This window comes from Panthera leo, chromosome B1 (assembly GCF_018350215.1).
Source record: "Panthera leo isolate Ple1 chromosome B1, P.leo_Ple1_pat1.1, whole genome shotgun sequence".
NCBI lineage: Eukaryota > Metazoa > Chordata > Mammalia > Carnivora > Felidae > Panthera > Panthera leo.
Genome location: NC_056682.1, coordinates 84,495,217 through 84,508,934, shown reverse-complemented (window position 1 = coordinate 84,508,934; position 13,718 = coordinate 84,495,217). Strand labels below are relative to the sequence as shown.

General features: G+C 41.7%; 1 protein-coding gene across 4 annotated transcripts in view; it reads left to right on the top strand.

The window, feature by feature from the left end:
• Window positions 1-13,718, top strand: part of IL15 (interleukin 15) — a 137,120-nt gene that overhangs the window by 52,091 nt on the left and 71,311 nt on the right. For 2 of the 4 annotated variants that reach the window (XM_042935424.1, XM_042935420.1), the window contains exon 1: window positions 5,637-6,082. The exons of 1 other annotated variant lie outside the window; for it this stretch is intronic. In XM_042935424.1, the coding sequence (XP_042791358.1) occupies window positions 6,077-6,082 (6 nt within the window). In that variant the 5' untranslated portion in view covers window positions 5,637-6,076. Of the gene's footprint in view, window positions 1-5,636; window positions 6,083-6,130; window positions 6,631-13,718 lie in introns of those variants that run through there. One more of the 4 variants, XM_042935423.1, reaches the window with a different exon arrangement.

Sequence of the window (13,718 nt, the reverse complement as noted above, 5' to 3'; positions counted from 1 at the left end):
CGAGAAAGTCGGGATAGAAGGAACATACTTAAACATCATCAAAGCCATTTATGAAAAGCCCACAGCTAACATCATCCTCAATGGGGAAAAACTGAGAGCTTTTTCCCTGAGATCAGGAACATGACAGGGATGTCCACGCTCACTGCTGTTGTTTAACATAGTGTTGGAAGTTCTAGCATCAGCAATCAGACAACAAAAGGAAATCAAAGGCATCCAAATTGGCAAAGATGAAGTCAAGCTTTCGCTTTTTGCAGATGACATGATACTATACATGGAAAATCTGATAGACTCCACCAAAAGTCTGCTAGAACTGATACATGAATTCAACAAAGTTGCAGGATACAAAATCAATGTACAGAAATCATTGTACTGTACATCACAGTACATCAATGTACTGATCCCATTCACAAGTGCACCAAGAAGCGTAAAATACCTAGGGATAAATCTAACCAAAGATGTAAAAGATCTGTATGCTGAAAACTATAGAAAGCTTATGAAGGTAATTGAAGAAGATATAAAGAAATGGAAAGACATTCCCTGCTCATGGATTGGAAGAATAAATATTGTCAAAATGTCAAATGTAGATAGCCAAAAGCTATCTACACATTCAATGCAATCCCAATCAAAATTGCACCAGCATTCTTCTCGAAACTAGAACAAGCAATCCTAAAATTCATATGGAACCACAAAAGGCCCCGAATAGCCAAAGTAATTTTGAAGAAGAAGACCAAAGCAGGAGGCATCACAATCCCAGACTTTAGCCTCTACTACAAAGCTGTCATCATCAAGACAGCATGGTATTGGCACAAAAACAGACACATAGACCAATGGAATAGAATAGAAACCCCAGAACTAGACCCACAAACGTATGGCCAACTAATTTTTGACAAAGCAGGAAAGAACATCCAATGGAAAAAAGACAGTCTCTTTAACAAATGGTGCTGGGAGAACTGGACAGCAACATGCAGAAGAATGAAACTAGACCACTTTCTCACACCATTCACAAAAATAAACTCAAAATGGATGAAGGACCTGAATGTGAGACAGGAAACCATCAAAACCCTAGAGGAGAAAGCAGGAAAAGACCTCTCTGACCTCAGTCGTAGCAAGTTCTTACTTGACACATCCCCAAAGGCAAGGGAATTAAAAGCAAAAATGAACTACTGGGACCTTATGAAGATAAAAAGCTTCTGCACAGCAAAGGAAACACCCAATGGAAGGCAACCAACGGAATGGGAAAAGATATTTGCAAATGACATATCGGACAAAGGGCTAGTATCCAAAATCTATAAAGAGCTCACCAAACTCCACACCCAAAAAACAAATAACCCAGTGAAGAAATGGGCAGAAAACATGAATAGACACTTCTCTAAAGAAGACATCTGGATGGGGGCGCCTGGGTGGCTCAGTCAGTTAAGCGGCCGACTTCGGCTCAGGTCATGATCTCGCGGTCCGTGAGTTCGAGCCCTGCGTCGGGCTCTGTGCTGACAGCTCAGAGCCTGGAGCCTGTTTCAGATTCTGTGTCTCCCTCTCTCTGACCCTCCCCTGTTCATGCTCTGTCTCTCCTTGTCTCAAAAATAAATAAAACATTAAAAAAAAATAAAAAAAATTTAAAAAAAAGAAGACATCCGGATGGCCAACAGGCACATGAAAAGATGCTCAACGTCGCTCCTCATCAGGGAAATACAAATCAAAACCACACTCAGATACCACCTCACGCCAGTCAGAGTGGCCAAAATGCACAAATCAGGAGACTATAGATGCTGGAGAGGATGTGGAGAAACGGGAACCCTCTTGCACTGTTGGTGGGAATGCAAATTGGTGCAGCCAGTCTGGAAAATAGTGTGGAGGTTCCTCAAAAAATTAAAAATAGACCTACGCTATGACCCAGCAATAGCACTGCTAGGAATTTACCCAAGGGATACAGGAGTACTGATGCATAGGGGCACTTGTACCCCAATGTTTATAGCCACACTCTCAACAATAGCCAAATTGTGGAAAAAGCCTAAGTGTCCATCAACTGATGAATGGATAAAGAAATTGTGGTTTATATACACAATGGAGTACTACGTGGCAATGAGAAAGAATGAAATATGGCCCTTTGTAGCAAGGTGGATGGAACTGGAGAGTGTGATGCTAAGTGAAATAAGCCGTACAGAGAAAGACAGATACCATATAGTTTCACTCTTATGTGGATCCTGAGAAACTTAACAGAAACCCATGGGGGAGGGGATGGAAAAAAAAAAAAAAAGAGGTTAGAGTGGGAGAGAGCCAAAGCATAAGAGACTGTTAAAAACTGAGAACAAACTGAGGGTTGATGGGGGGTGGGAGGGAGGGGAGGGTGGTTGATGGGTATTGAGGAGGGCACCTTTTGGGATGAGCACTGGGTGTTGTATGGAAACCAATTAGACAATACATTTTATATATTGAAAAAAAAAAAAAAAAGACCCAAAGGTCAACTAGTTCTTGGCCTGTGGTTCATTCTTAGGATCATAAATAAGGTCACAATCATGGACTTTGAACTCTGAATCAGATGAGCTAACTGGTAACTACTGCCATGTAGTCTCAAAAGCTATAGGAAACACTTACCAGTAATTTATTTTGTTTATTTTTTTAGTAATTTATTTTAAAGACAAATAACCCAGTTAACAAATGGGCAGAAAACATTAATAGACGCTTTGCCAAAGAAGACATCCAGACATAACAGACACATGAAAAGATGCTCAGTGTCACTCATTATCAGGCAACTACAAATCAAAACCACAATGAGATACCACTTTACACTTGTTGGAATGGCTAAATTTAACAACACAAGAAACAACAAGTGTTGGTGAAGTTGCAGGAAAAGGGGGACCCTCTTGCACCACTGATGGGAATGCAAACTGGTGCAGCCACTCTGGAGAACAGTATGGAGGTTCCTCAAAAAATTAAAAATAGAACTACCCTATGATTCAGCAATTGTACGACTCGGTATTTACCCAAAGGATACAAATATATAGTTTCGAAGGGGTGTGTGCACCGCGATATTTACAGCAGCACTATCAACAATAGCCAAACTATGGAGAAAGTCCAAAAATTAAACAAACAACCAAACAAGGATAAAGAACAAACTGAGGGTTGATTGAGGTACGTGGGTGAGGGAGGTAAAATGGGTGATGGGTATTAAAGAGGGCACTAGTGAGGAGCCCTGGGTGTTGCACGTAAGTGATGTATCACTGAATTCTACTCCTGAAACCAGTCTTTCACTGTATATTAACTAAAATTTAAATATACATTAAAAAATAAAAGGACAACTGCCCAATTGGCAAACATTGCCTTTGGAAAGAAAAATCAGATATTAAAAATGTATTGAACTATGATTTTATTGTTAATTATTTAAATTCAAAGAAAGGTTATTATGGTCACTTCTATGAGGTTTAGTTAATTTTTACTTCTTTCTACATTATAATTTTATGAATTATGGTAGTTTCGAATTATTTCATCAGTCTTGGTCTTTGTTTGTTTTTTTTTTTTTATTTTTTTTAAAAATTTTTTATTTTTCAACGTTTTTTATTTATTTTTGGGACAGAGAGAGACAGAGCATGAACGGGGGAGGGGCAGAGAGAGAGGGAGACACAGAATCGGAAACAGGCTCCAGGCTCCGAGCCATCAGCCCAGAGCCTGACGCGGGGCTCGAACTCACGGACCGCGAGATCGTGACCTGGCTGAAGTCGGACGCTTAACCGACTGCGCCACCCAGGCGCCCCTCTTGGTCTTTGTTTTTAATTTATACAGTGGAATTTACTTGTTCATTGGTGTGAGGAATTTTCAATATCTTGCCAAACAGCCTGTGGCAACTAAAAATACAAGTTGCATATATTAGACTTTTCTCTTTGAGTGTAGTGCAACAAAAACAAACTATGCTGAAAACCCACCATCATTGAATTGCAGGCACTTCTATAACTAATTCAAAATAGTTTTATTTTCTGTAATTAAGAAAACAAATTTGACCTATTTAGGAGGCAAATAGTAGAGCAAAGCCTATTTTATGGCTGTAATCATTTTCAATTTCACTTTATTGTTATTTATGTTTTTTATCTCCCCAACGTAACTAAATGCTTTATATCCCATTCAGCCCATCTTGGTTTAGAACTCGTATGTATTAGCTTGGTCAGTATTTGTAGACCAGTTTTATTATTCTTATGTACTCAGATTATACTTTAAAACTCAGGTTTATGAAGAAAATCCCCATCAGTTTTCCAGAGCATTGTGAAAACCTCTCTAGTAGCTCATGGTGGTCACATGTTCAAAGTGTGCTTTTGGACCTTGATGCCCCTTAGCCCTGTGGGCAGCTGGAGCCCATAGGCTAGTAAGCCCTAGCTAAGAGCAGCTTTCTCCAGTGCTCCCGGGCAGCCGGATCACAGCAAGTTCTGAGATGGGAGGTGTCCTCTGGCAGCAATGATATCTGGCTCTGTGTGGCCATGAGATGTCATACTGTCTGGACATCTATTGCAGCTCCCAGCTGCAGAGTACACAGCATCCGTAAGTGTGCTGAAGGACGTATGACAGGAGCCCACTTCGCAGGAGCCCAAGAAGCTCTGCTTCAGTCCAAGTTGACGGTAGGACACAGATCCGCTTCTCCATTCCTAATCTGCATATTCGTGTTTACACATAGTGTCCGCCTTTTGTGGCCACCATCTTTGTTACAGAATCCAATCCCACGGCAGGCCTGCTCTCACAATGAATGCCCATTCTGCAAATTAGAGCTTCAGCAATTGCTATGAAAAAGTCTGATTCGATTTGAGATCCTTGGCATTCTTACAAGAAAATTCAACACTACATTGTCTCGGACAGAAAAGAATGCTCAATTTCTTTAACTATCATTTACAACTATGGTAAAATTTTGAATTGTTAAAATGGTCTTTACATGTTTATATATCACTTATTTTGTTGATAGTGACTATCTGCAGATGAACTTTTTCATAAAAATGAATTTTTTTAATGTGGAATTTTATGCACATTTAATATTTAAGTCACTTCTAATATATTTCTATTTTTTAAAAACATATACTCAATTGTAAAGGAAAGATGGTTAAGTGTTTATTAAACTCCAGGAGCCATATCCTTTTTTTCTGTGACATGACTGGAAAATTTGGGGAAGCACTTTTTATTAGGGATTTTCAGTAATTCAAATGTGTTCAAGGTTTTCTCCAAAGTGTTTCCAAAACTGGGCAGGAGGTCTTTTCTGATGACTCTGTGTAGCATAAAGATCACTCAGCTTCAGAGAACCTAGTCCCTTCCTTCCACTGTAAAATATTATAATAACATTTCACACGGTCCTATTTGATGGGACCATGTGCAGTGTAAGACTAGACTGGAAAAGTAATTTACAGGCTGGCTCATTCCTTCCAGTTTACCCTAACTCCCTAGTCATCCAGGTGTCTTACTCCGTTCTCTCCAACAAAACTTGAGGCTTCCTTCTTACAGCCTGCGCCGCGCGGGTTGAGGGGCTGGTCTGGAATAGTCGCCCAACTCGCTCCTACACGTTTTCCCCTCGCCTGTGGGCCACTTGGGTGCACGCCACGCGCCCAGGTCTCCAGGCTTCTCTGGGGAAGCCTCCTGCGCCAAGCTAGGCTGGGTGGGTGCGGCGGGTGGTCTCCGTCTCTGAGATTTCTCGCTTTCCCTGCAGGTGCCCCAGAAAGTAAAGGACGAAATCGGGGGCAGGCGCTCCCTGCCTTCGTCCAAGCTCTCCTTCCAGGTTCTGCGCCCCAGGACTGGGCAGTGGCGGAAACCTGCGGGGCGTCCCAGCCCTGGGGGCGTGGAGCTGCAACACCTGGGCAGTCGTTCAGGGGCTGCGGCCATCCCGCCCCTCCCCCAGCCTCCTCTGAAGATGTTTATCTTGCCCTCTGCTCCTTGCTCTTTTCTCTTTCACTTTTCTTTTCGCTGAGGGTTGGGACTCCCTGGGTTCAGGGCGCCCAGGGGAACCCCAGCTGACTCGCTCTTTGTAGTCGAAGCCCAACGCCGGGGCAGGGAGCCGGGTGGCAGTTCCCGTCCAGCTGCGCCGCTCGCCGCCCCCCAGCCCTACAGCCGGGACTCGATGGAGGTACAGAGTTCTGCTTCTCCGCCTGTGGGGGGGAAGGTGGTGGTGGTTGAAAGGTCGATGGAATTTTCCCCGAAAGTCTACGCCTCGGGCCTCTCCCAGCTCCGGGCGGACCTACCCATTTCCCCCCACCAGCTGCGGACCGGGCCGCCCCGCCCTCTCACGGGGAACACTTAACCGCGACTTCAGTTTTCCGTTGCACTACGTGCAGAGGTTTTCCCCCTTCTGACCCTTTATTCCTCCCGTGGGCTCTCCTCGCCATCCTCTGCTCCCAGAGGAACGCAGATTGGGAACGCAGATTGCTGGTCCGCTTGCGGTTCCCGCGCGGCTCCTCCGTGCGCTTGGCTCTTTCGGTGCTGCAGGCAGCGGGTCAGCGGGAGGCAGCGCCCGGCGCCGGTGTCTCCTCTCCGCTAACTCCGCAGCTGACCCGCGGAGAGCGAGGGACGTGCGCCTGCCTCCCGCCCCAGGCTGCCCGTTTCGGAGAAGACGCGGTCTGGCAGCACTGAGCGCTGAGTTCTGCACCTAACTGACCTCAGAGAGTTCGAAGAAAGGTACCGCAGCTCCCCGCTTCTTCCCTGCCCCCTCCCACACTCCTTGCGGGTCAGCTCAAATGTGTCTAGGACCCTGCGGGTGGGTCTCTCCCTTTGCTTGCAAAATCAAGTCACCCTCCCCTTCTTTGATCAGGAGGACACTTGTCGTCCTTGGGAGAGGAACTTGCAGAAATGGTTACTGATGGGCACTCAGGCCTGGGTCTATGTTATTAGTTCCAGCCTTGATCAAGCCACTCATCTCTTAGAAAAGCAGTATTAGAAACTTGGAAGAGACACAGGAGACTTAAACTTGCAGTAAAATCCTTATTCAAGATGGATTTAAATGAAAGTCCAGTTAATTTTTTTCCATTGTTACTGAGACTGCATTTTGCGAATGTTTACAATTCATTTTAATTGAACTATGAAATTCCGTGCGTTGAAGACTTTGATAACGTCAGCGTATCCATAAAGCAAGAGGATTCTTAAACGATGCTTATAACAGATTCTTAAACAGGATGTGTCAGAAGTTTCAGAACTGGAAGTAAAGTGGTTTTCGCTAGCTATTTTTCCATTATGTTTTTAAAAGTACTTTCTAATGTTATGGCAAGGCGCATGCCATCTACCTGTAACTGATGGGCTCCCTCATCTTGTCAGTGTGCCTAAAATAAAAAGGTTTTATTGACTTGATTGAATGAACAGATAAGGTCCGGGTGATCGTGGCCTTCAGCAGTGCAGTGGCTGTGTGGTGGACTATTCCACTGAAAGCATCAAGGTACAATATGGATCAAATTTTAAACTACTGTTCTTTTATTGAAAAGCAGTGTGATGGGCATGGTAGACAGAGGAAGGAGGCACAAAGGAAAAAGCATAAAGATATATAAAAGATATAAATATATCATTATTTATATAAAGATATATAAAAGAAGGAACTGAAGGAAAAGCAATAGCCTTCTTAGACTTAAAAAGCGATGAAGAATTTAAAATTTTACATAATCAAGTTAAGATATCTCAGAAAGTTCTAAAGGTTTGTTGTGATTGTGTTTTAAGGTCACATTCTTACATCTCTCCCTCTGTTTCCTCCTCTCAAAATTTTAGTCATACTCAGAATGGCCTTTTCCTGCAGTATCATCTGCTCTGTGACAGAGTGACACAGAGGAGTTAGGTTAGTCACTGGTCCTGAATCTCTAGTAGGCAGTGTTCCTATACTTTGATTTTTAATTGTTTGTCTGCCTGTCTGCCTGTCTGTCTATCTATCTATCTATCTATCTATCTATCTATCTATCATCTCTCTCTCTCTCTCTCTCTCTCCCTCTCTCTCTATATATATATTAAGTAAGCTCTGCACCCAATGTGGGGCTTGCAGTCACATCCTTGAGATCAAGAGTCGCATGCTCTGTGGACTGAGCCAGCCAGATGCTCCTTCCCATACTTTGGTTCACTATTCTCTGCCGATTTGGAGTGGCAACTCTAGAACCTGGTTTGAAGCTGTTGTCCTGGAGTTTGGAACTTTACTGCAGATTATTGGGGGACTTAAGAAGAACAATTTGATGATTTTCTTTTCATCAATGAGATTTGTATATAAATGTCAACAGCTATATTGCAAGACACAATATTTGTCAATGAAATACAAGTTTATAATGTTTTTTGGAGGATGGGGAAAATCTGTGGTTTAACGTTTATTGGAATAGAGTTCGATAATTGAAGGATTTTAAACCCTAGAAGGTTCTCCATCTCAGGTTTGCTGGCTCTGAGTAGATTTCAGGAAGGATGTGAATGAAGCCCTGAAATGTTGTATGTAAGTGGATTTTTCTGAAGAAAATATCCACAACTCTAATTAGGTTTGCAAATGTCTCTTGGACCCCAAATAGTTTTTAAAACATTTTAAAACTTAGAAAACTGTCCTTTTTTTCATTTCTCTCTTAGAGTTGACTGTTAAGTTTGTTCATTAGATAACTATTCTTTTGAAGGTTAGTTAATGATAATACAGACAGTGCTGTCTTTTGGCCAGCAACTTGAATTATGGGAAATAATATGAATCATAGCTAATACTTGTTGAGTTCTTAGTATGTACCGGACATTGTTCCGAGTATGTATGTATTTTTAAAAATCATCATGATAAACTTAGGTGGTGGTACGGACTGTGTTATATAGCCGAGAAAATGGAAGCATAGGGTAATTAAATAACTTTCCCAAAGTCACAGAGCTAGTTAAGTGGTAGAGCTGGGATTTGAACCTGGACAGATTTCAGATCACTGGTGTTTATGAAGGATGATATTTCCAGAGAAGTATTTCCCACAATTTGTCAGTGACAACTATCTACTACTTCATTTTGATGCAGTTTTATGATAGAAGGTTGGTTTTCAAGTAATACTGCTTATACAGTACTTGCATGATTGACTTCATTAATTATACATTTATTATATTATTATACATAGATAGATAGACAGGCAGATTAGCCTTATGATCAAATAATATTCGCATGAGTATTTATTTGTGTTTGGTTCATTGGAGAAATTTCTCTTACGGTTCCTGAATGAAAACATTTGTTTAATTTGCATCAGTTTTTGCTGATAGAGCATGACATAGGTACAGGTGGATTGATCAGTGTGTGAATCTATCGATCTAACTATTCATTCATCCATCCAAGTAGAAAGGTGGGATTCGTGGAGAGATCAGAACAGAAGCCTTTCCCAATTATATCACAACCGAGGTGGTGTAGTCAACTATTTAAGAAGCCTTTTCACAGGCTCCAATGGTATGAGAGTTGGCAAGAAGCCAGCTTCTTTCCTTAGCTCAGTATTAGCTCTTAGATTTACTTACTCAGTGATTGCAGATTACCACGTGAGGCTTTTGAGGTTGAACAATGCTTAAGTGTTTGCTGCTCTCCTATTTGAATGGATTGAATGGAAAAATTCCATAGGGGCGTTGAGAGAACATGTGTGGTTTTAGCTAGTACTGCGATGTATTTACTACTAGCTATTTAATGGTGAGTTTTACTAATTAACTATTAGTAATTATATTAATTACTATTTATTACTTCACTTTTTTTTCAAGTTACATTCAGTGTTGGAATGAAAAATAAATAAGAGGCTGTTTGATCTCATTTCAATTCAGCAGTGTTATTCATATATGTTTTATGTCTGGAGGCAGGGCATATGTATACATATATTTTTCAGTGTTTTATTCCAGAGTCCAGTAGTGTCTTGCAGGTCATCTTTGGAAGGACCAAAATATACGTAGATCTGCTATCTATCTATCTATCTATCTATCTATCTATCTATCTCCATGTATATTTTGTATATAGACTATATAAATATGGATTAAAAAAGTCTGAATGCCTGTTAGCTGATCATGTTCTAAGAATACATAGTTGATTGTTTTCCAAATACTAAGGTTTCTCCAAGTGCTAACAGGGTGCAGAGGGGATCAGGAGAGTGACGACCGTATTTTGTTAAATAGAGGAATTGAAACTGAAAATGATCCTACAACAAGAAAATATGATCGGTTGTAAGGTTGGTGGGGGGAGGCTCTACTCATCAGAGTGACATAGGAAAGCAGCCCTGTGGCACATGCCATGATCCCTTGTATCATTTCACTCTCACTGGGCATTTCGTTCATGTACCTTCTAATAGAAACTCGAGAAATGAAATACTCCTTGTGCACTGTTAGCACTGACCCCAGTTATTCTTTAACTGAACATTTTATAGGTAGAAACTTTACAGTATATTTTCCCCTCTTATTTTCTCCTTGTACATATCAACAACAAAAAGTATATGTTTAAAAGTTTTAAAATAATTTTGTTAAAATTATTCTTTATGTTATTGTAAAGATCATTAGTACACAGGTAACCAGAGTAATTCATTTGAGTTTTGGTAATTATGAGGCATAAAACTATATTGTATCATAAGATGTGTATCATAAATGTAGACCTGGGTGGTGTTGATATCAATGCTTTGATTAAGGCAGATTTCTCTAATACCAGTTTTTCAAATTGCCCCTTTATTTGGCACCCTGGAGAGGCAAGGCACATGGTAAGATTCTGAATGGGAGAGTGATGTGCCTTTCTTTGGTAAAATGGGTGGAGGGTAATTATGAAAGGGGAAGTAGGAAAGGAGAACTTGCCAGAAAATGCTTGCCGTCAGCACATTTCAGGCATATTGCTTATAAAAAGGGGTCCCTTTGTAAATAGTGGATCTGGAAATTGGTTCCGTTAGAACTCTCTATACCCTTACAGACCTTGGACAGCTATGGGGTTCCCCATGGGTGCCTGTTCTTCCCTTTGAAGATCTCAGTTTGCTCTGGTTCAACCTGTTGCCCGCCCTGCCCCTATGCTTGGTTTCTGGATTGCCATGGCCCATTGTGCTTAAGCAATAGTGTGTGTTTTTGTCGAGGGGTGGGGTGGGGGGGAATGGTAAAGAACTGGCAGCTGCAGAGGCTTCCCACTGAGAGCAGTGTTGGGGGGCAAGAATAGGTTCTAGCCCTGCTTGGGGTCTTAGATAGCCTTCCCAGTCTGGGCTCCTCTTCCATACAGTTCTAGACACACTTCTCTATACTCTAGACCACCCTTGCTATTCCTGCTCACTTTTTGTCATTCTTCCTGCCTCCTGCTCAAAGCCTCCAATCTCCACAATTTCTGAAACCCCTTCTACTGCCCAGGTAGAATTATTTTCTCCTTATATTTCTCCTTATATGCTGTAATAGCTTTTGTCTCTGTAAATTCATCTTGTTATGTGTCTCTACAGTTATATTTTGAATAAAGACATAAAAGTGTGAGCCCAGCCAAGGGTTGTTCACATGATTGGTTTGTATCGATTTCAATGAGAGATCATTCAACAATCTAAGAAGTAATCAGAGGAATGTAAAACAGGTAGGAAATATAGCAAAAAACCAATGTTGGAGTATTATAATAAAAACAGTACTTGGGGAAAATTAGTCTGGGGTAGGATTTATTGAAGAAAATATAATTAGAGGTAAGGAAATGAGCCAGAAATCCATGGCAGTCCTTCAGATATACAGTCTTATTCCTATTATCTGCTAAGGGATATAGCTATAGCAATTCATTCCTTCTCTCTATCATCAATTTTTGTCTCTCTCTAATGGGTCTTTCCCATGAATGTAATTTCTCCCATAAACAGCAACAACAAACAACTCTCTTTGGCTTCGTGTTTCTCTCCAGCTGCCACCTGGTTTTTAGGTCTCCATTTTATAGGAAAGCTCTGAAAGTCAATTCTACTTTCTGTCTCCAATTTCTCTCTTCTCATTCTCTCTTGAACCAGGCAGCCTGTCATTCCTACTGCTCCATAAAACTGTATCATTAGAGATACCCAGACCCCCCCCCCCCCCATGTTAAATCCGTGGTTAGGGCTGGGTTCTCTTTCAGCAGGACCTGAGTTCTTCATTTTTGCTTCCAGACAGTCCTGCTCTCTTCATTGTCCTCTGCCTCCCCATCATCCATTTCAGTAGCTTGCTGGTTCCTATTCCCTGTCCTCTCAACAGAGGAGTCCGCTGCTCAGTCACTGGATCCTTTCTGTATCTATGTACACTCACTCCCTGACTGCATCCTGCCTGGTGGTGGTTAGTGTCTTCCGAGAGTGGTGATTCGTGTCTCCAGTCATGACCTCCCCCTGAACTCCAGACTCATCTAGACAACAGTCTAGTCTGCATTCCTATGTAGATGTATCCTACTCGTTGAATTCCTGACTTAACCCCCAAAACTGCTTCTTCCATGGTCTCCCTTATCTCACTTGATGGCCGTTCTATTCTTTGAGTTGCATGGATAATCTCTTAGTCAGTCTCGGAGTTCTCCTTTTTTTTTTTTTTTCATACCCCACATTTTAATCTGCCACTAAGTCCTTTAAGCTGTCCTTTCAAAATATATCCCACATCTGACTTCTTGTCACCTTTGCAGCTGCCATCTAGGTCCAAGCCACTATTGTCCTGCCTTATGGTATTATTGCAAGAGTTGGTCTCCCTGATGCTATACTTGCTCCCCCCACCCCCAGCTTGTTCTTAACACAGCACAGCAGTCAGAATGCTTCTGTTATTTGCCCTGCCTGCATTAAACAAACAAACAAACCCACAAAATAAATAAACAGAAACACCCAGAACCCACTGGCTTGAGAAATAGTAATTTGTTATTTGTCATGATTCTGCAATCTGGGCTACATTCAGCTTGTTGGAGATGAAACATCCCAGAAGATTTCTTCATTCCTGTGTCTGGCACCTCAGCTGGGCTGACTGGAAAGTTGAAGACCCCTCCTTTGAGTCATTCTTCCTTTTCCATGAGAAATAGCTCTTGTCAGCACTTGGGTAGACTGCTTCCAGCTTTGAGTTCGGGATCTAGGGATCTTCTGTGTCCTCCTTTTCGTTTACCTGGTGGTGAGTTATTTTAGTACAATTTTCTCATAAACCTCGAGGCCTTCCTATACATTTTATTGAGGTTCATTCCATTATGGAAAACTTATGTATCCAAGACTTTTACGACAGGCTCCTCTTTACTTCGGCTGCAAATCCGAATGCTGTAGGAGAGACCCTTACTGTTTTAGAAACCCTTTGGAGAGCATCTGGGTGTCTCAGTCAGTTAAGCGTCAGACTTTGGCTCAGGTCATGATCTTGTGGTTCATGGGTTTGAGCCCCACGTCAGGCTCTGTGCTGGCAGCTCAGAGCCTGGAACCTGCTTCGGATTCTGTGTCTCTCCATCTCTCTCTGCCCCTCCCCCACCTTGCGCTCTGTCTCTGTCTCTCACACAAAAATAAAAAATAAGTGTTAAAAAAAAAAAAAGAAGAAGTCCTTTGTCCTGCTGAGTCTCTGAGGCTCTGCCTTAATGTGAGGTCTTAATGAGGTATCTTCCAGCCACATGCTTGATTTGATCTTTAACCTGAGAGCACATTGTACTAATACTTGGCTTTGAACTTTGTCCTAAGACTGCTTCTTTCTTTGAGCATCTTCTGCTGTCTGGAGAGGCAAGAATGACAAAAAGTTTAATTTTCTTTTTTTTTTTTTTTAATTTTCTTTTTTTAAATATTTATTTATTTTTGAGACAGGGAGAGATAGCATGAACGGGGGAGGGTCAGAGAGAGAGAGGGAGACACAGAACCTGAAACAGGCTC